At 56.7% G+C, this 5,000-nt stretch overlaps 1 protein-coding gene across 1 annotated transcript in view; it reads right to left on the bottom strand.

The window, feature by feature from the left end:
• dact3a (dishevelled-binding antagonist of beta-catenin 3a) overlaps positions 1 to 5,000 on the bottom strand; it is a 19,684-nt gene that overhangs the window by 2,375 nt on the left and 12,309 nt on the right. The window contains exon 4 of the mRNA XM_079804359.1: positions 1 to 746. This exon is cut by the window's left edge and continues 2,375 nt beyond it. Coding sequence (XP_079660485.1) covers positions 1 to 746 — 746 coding nt within the window. The remainder of the gene's footprint in view (positions 747 to 5,000) is intronic.

The following is a 5,000-nucleotide window of genomic DNA, read 5'->3' as shown; positions in this document are numbered from 1 at the left end:
GGGCGGAGCCAGCTGCTGCGGCCACACCAATCCGCCGCTCTCGTCCGAGTCCGTGGTCAGCGAGCTGGAGGCGGGCGATTCGGCTTCGCTCAGGCTGGACTCCGACTCCCCCGCCGGGTCCTCGCGCGAGTGGGGGTGTGGCCTCGGCCTGCGGGAGCGTCTGATTGGCTGCTCAGCCTCGTCCTGACTGAGGTCCAGTGTGGAGCGCCAGCGCCGCTGACCCGGCCCCCGGCGGGCCCTGGGGGGGCCGTTCCTCTCCGCGGTGCCGTACCTGCGCTCTGGAGCTCCTCTCAGGCTGTTCTCTGATTGGGCGTGGCCGGCTCTCCGGCTGGCCTTCTTTGGCTCCGCCTTCTCCTCCGTGAAGCGGCACTTCCTGGGCGTCGCCCTGGGCTTCCTCTCCTCGGGTTTGGGGGGTTTGTGGGCGGGGATGTACTGCGCATTCACCAGCTCGTCAGAGGACGGGGAGTGTGTGTGAGAGTGTGTGTGTGTGTGTGTGTGCTGGACGCTGCTCTGCCGGGTCACTCGGGCCTCGGGGCGGGTCCTCGGTTTGCTGGGTCTGGGGGGTGGGCGGCGCTGGATCAGGCCCAGGATGTAGGTCTCCACCCGCTGTGCCTGCTGGTAATCCTCAGCTGTGGGCTCTTCATCACTGACCCACGGCTCACCCTCACCCTCACCCTCACCCATGCCCAGCGGAGGATAGGCAGAGCGGACACACCCCATCAGCTCATGCCCAACAAACACATCACCTGCAAACAGAGACGGACATTAGCAGCATCACACACTGAACTGAACTGAAGGAAGCACACACACACACACACACACACACACACACACTGAACTGAAGCACACACACACACACACACTGAGCTGAAGCACACACACACACACCAGTGGCGGCTGGTCAATAGAGGGCGCTGGGGCGCCGCCCTCATCCAAATTCCAGAAATATACATGTATACAAAAATGATATAAAAGTGAAATAAAAATAAAATAGTTTACTCATACGGTGTGCCGCTGTTAGTATGAACCTCAGCATTTGATAATAACTGGCTTTGATGGGTTCACTATTTTATATGTTCTTCAATATGTTTCATGCGTGAGGGACGCCGGACTAATGGACGACTATCAGAGTCCAAAAATATACGGCAGCATGTGACCTGAATCTGGTCTCTGATTGGTTCTTAAAGATCCTCCTCCAGACACAGGTCGCTGGCGAATCAGACTAGTTATTTTATCCAATCTGATTGGTTCTCGTCACCTGTCGTTCAACTTTCCGTTCTTGGCCACTGAAGCGAAAGTGCGCGGGCGACACAGTCACGCCGACTACGCCAAAATCGTGTTCGTAGAGATGGCAGCAGTTAAACCAAATTCTTTCACAAGGCGTTCGTTTGAATATCCCGAACCGGACCAACGCGATTTACAGATCCAGCATCAGCCAATGAGAGAGGATGAAGCTCCACACGCGTGTTATGAGAAACGTAAGGGCTGGCTGGATGTGGGTTAATAGGGCTGTCAAAAGATTAATCGCTGTGGCGGGGTGGGCGTGGTCCCGCGAGGTCTGTAGCGGGAGAAAGAGGGCGGAGCCGAGCGGTCGGTAAGTAGGTCAAGTGCAAATGACGAACACCTGTCTCTGATTGCAGTAATTGGCGTGGAGAGACTGCATATAAGCGGCTGCCGGGAGAGAGATGAGAGAGAGAGTTGGACTGGGACTTGCTGCAGTACCTACCAGAAGCAGAAAGTGATCCTGAGAAGTTATGAGTGAAGAGACAAGCCGTCTGACAGAGAATTGTTCCTGAGAGTTTATTGAGAAATTGAAACGCCCACGTGCGTCCTTTGTTTTGAGTGTTATAATAAAAACCGCAAGTCCCAGTCTCGCCGACCCTGTCTTCTTCCTTCCCACCCAAGAGTACAACGAACCGCGTTACACTGGTGCCGAAACCCGGGAAGGAAGAAGCTCGCCGCCGCCATGCAAACTCCGCCAAGAACGCCACTTGCGGACATCGTCCAATCGCTCGCTGGTCTTCATCAGGAACACCATCAAGACCTGCTGGCCGTGAGAGAGGAGCAAGAGAAACGCTTCGAGGCTCTCCTTCGCGCCCAGCATGAAGACCGCGAGCTGTCCGTCCCCACCCCCACTGCAGACTCAACCGCCGCCGTGCCTCTCAGCAAGATGGGTCCGCACGATGACCCAGAGGTTTTCATCAACCTTTTTGAGAGGTCCGCCGAGGTCCGGGGATGGCCCCAGACGGACTGGTCAATGCGGCTACTGCCGCTGTTGTCCGGAGAGGCGCAGATAGCCGCACACCAACTGCCAGTCCAGAACCTCCTGGTCTACAAGGACCTGAAGAATGCCATCCTTCAGCGGGTCGGTCGGACCCCCGAACAACATCGGCAACGCTTCCGGACCCTGGCACTCGACGAGTCCGGCCGGCCCTTTACGTTCGTGCAACAGCTCCGGGACTCCTGCCGCAAGTGGCTGATGGCCGACGGAGGCGACGTCGAGGGAGTCATCGACCGGGTGGTGCTGGAACAATTCGTCGCGCGGCTCCCGAGGAAGACCGCGCAGTGGGTCCAGTGCACCGCCCGACGTCGCTGACCCAGGCCATCCAGTTGGCGGAGGACCAGATGGTGGCGTGCCACGGGGTCGGCGAGCCCCTTCCTTCGGCTGCTCTCTCTCTCTCTCTCTTCTCCTCCCCCCCTTTCTCTCTCCAAACCTGTTCCTCTTCCCAGGTCTCGCCGCGGGCTCCTGCCCAGGCCGGCACCGAGGTGGAGGACAGGGCTGCCCGCGGAGGTTCCGGCAGCCCCCAGACCAGCAGCTATGGGAGGCGGAGCGACCAGCGACCCGTTCCCCACCACATCCGCATCGGCGCTCTCTCCGCGCCAATTTGGGGAACCGCTGCCAGCCACTAGAGTGGCGGGGAAGTCTGGGCCGGCTTGTTGGCGTTGTGGGGACCCCGGACATTTTATCGATCGGTGTCCGGTGATGGAGGTGGGGACATTGATCCGGGTCCCGACGCGCCACAAGCTGCCCCCGATCAAGCTGGCCTGTACCAGATACCCGTGAGTATGAAGGGGGGTACTTATCAAGCTCTGGTGGATTCAGGGTGTAACCAGACCTCCATCCATCAAAGCTTGATTCAACCTAAGGCGTTGGTTAATGGCCGCATGGTTAAGGTACGGTGTGTGCACGGGGAAGTGGTGAACTATCCGTTGTTGCCCGTGGATATTCAATTTCGGGGTAAAACGCATAGTGTTGAGGTTGCAGTTAACCCGCACCTCCGGCATCCACTAATTTTGGGTACCAATTGGCCAGCATTTAATAAACTATTGGGGCACTTGTGTGTGGATGCCTCTTGGGGAAAGTGTAAAAAAGGAGAGACGGTTGCTCAGTTGGGAGAGGTGGATTCGGGACCTCTGGGTGCTCTTCCGGGGGAACAGAGCGGTCTGGAGCTGCCCACGCACACAGAACGCGATGATTTTCCCCTGGAGCAGTCCCAGGATGAGTCGCTTAAACATGCGTTTAGTCAGGTCCGTTCCATCGACGGCCACCTCCTCCACCCTGACCAGCCGCTCTCTTATCCTTATTTTTCTGTTATAAAAGATAGGTTGTATCGGGTGACCCAAGACGCCCAGACAAAACAAGATACAACCCAGTTGTTAGTGCCTAAAAGCCGCCGGGAAATGCTTTTCCAGGCGGCTCATGCGAATCCAATGGCCGGGCATTTAGGACAAGCGGCTACACTTAACCGTCTAATGGCCCGGTTCTTCTGGCCGGGCATTCACGAGAATGTACGCAGGTGGTGTGCGTCTTGTCGTGAATGTCAGTTGGTGAATCCACCGGCCACCCCAAAAGCACCATTGTGCCCACTCCCTTTAATGCAGGTCCCCTTCGAACGAATTGGCATGGACCTCATCGGGCCATTAGAACGGTCAGCACGTGGGCATCGCTTTGCATTAGTTCTGGTCGACTATGCAACGCGATACCCGGAGGCAGTTCCGCTCCGCACTATTTCGGCGAAAAGTGTGGCGAGCGCACTGTTTTCATTAATCTCCCGGGTGGGAATCCCGAAAGAGATTCTCACCGATCAGGGCACGGCGTTCATGTCACGGACGATTTGCGAACTGTATGAATTGTTGGGCATTAAATCGGTTCGCACCAGCGTCTATCACCCACAAACAGATGGTCTGGTGGAACGGTTTAATCGCACGTTGAAATCCATGATTCGTAAGTTCATTCACGAGGACGCCAAAAATTGGGATAGGTGGCTAGAGCCTCTGTTGTTCGCTGTTCGCGAGGTCCCGCAAGCCTCCACGGGGTTTTCCCCCTTCGAGCTTCTCTATGGACGCCAGCCTCGGGGGTGCTGGATGTCCTTAGAGAGGCTGGGGAGGAAGGACCTTCAGCGAGCAAAAACGAAATTCAGTATGTCCTGGACCTCAGAACAAAACTCCACACTTTGGGGCGGCTGTCAATGGAGAATTTGTTACAGGCTCAGGACAAACAACGACAGCTCTACAACAGAGGCACAAGACTGCGTCAATTTTCACCGGGAGATAAAGTCCTTGTATTACTCCCTACTTCGAGTTCTAAATTACTCGCAAAGTGGCAAGGGCCCTTTGAGGTCACACGGCGAGTGGGCGAGCTCAACTATGAGGTTGTGCGGTCAGGTAGGGACGGGGCACGTCAAATCTACCACCTCAACCTCCTTAAAAAATGGTCTGAGGCGGAGTCAGTGATGCTGGCGACGGTAGTGAGTGGAGAGGAGGATCTCGGGCCGGAGGCGGTCCAAAAGCCTCAATCTATCGCTCTGGCCTCGGGAGGAGACCACCTCTCACCCTCGCAGCTCACTGACGTACAACGCTTACAAGCAGAGTTTGCTGACGTGTTCTCGCCCCTACCTGGTTGGACCGACCTCATTCAGCACCACGTTGAGACGGAGCCGGGCGTGGTTGTTCGCAGCCGGCCTTATCGCTTGCCTGAACACAAGAAAAAAGTCGTTCAG

The sequence above is a fragment of the Gobio gobio genome (genome assembly GCF_949357685.1).
Source record: "Gobio gobio genome assembly, chromosome: 22".
NCBI classification, from domain to species: domain Eukaryota; kingdom Metazoa; phylum Chordata; class Actinopteri; order Cypriniformes; family Gobionidae; genus Gobio; species Gobio gobio.
The sequence above is the reverse complement of the archived record's forward strand: the minus strand, read 5'-3'. Positions and strand labels throughout refer to the sequence as shown.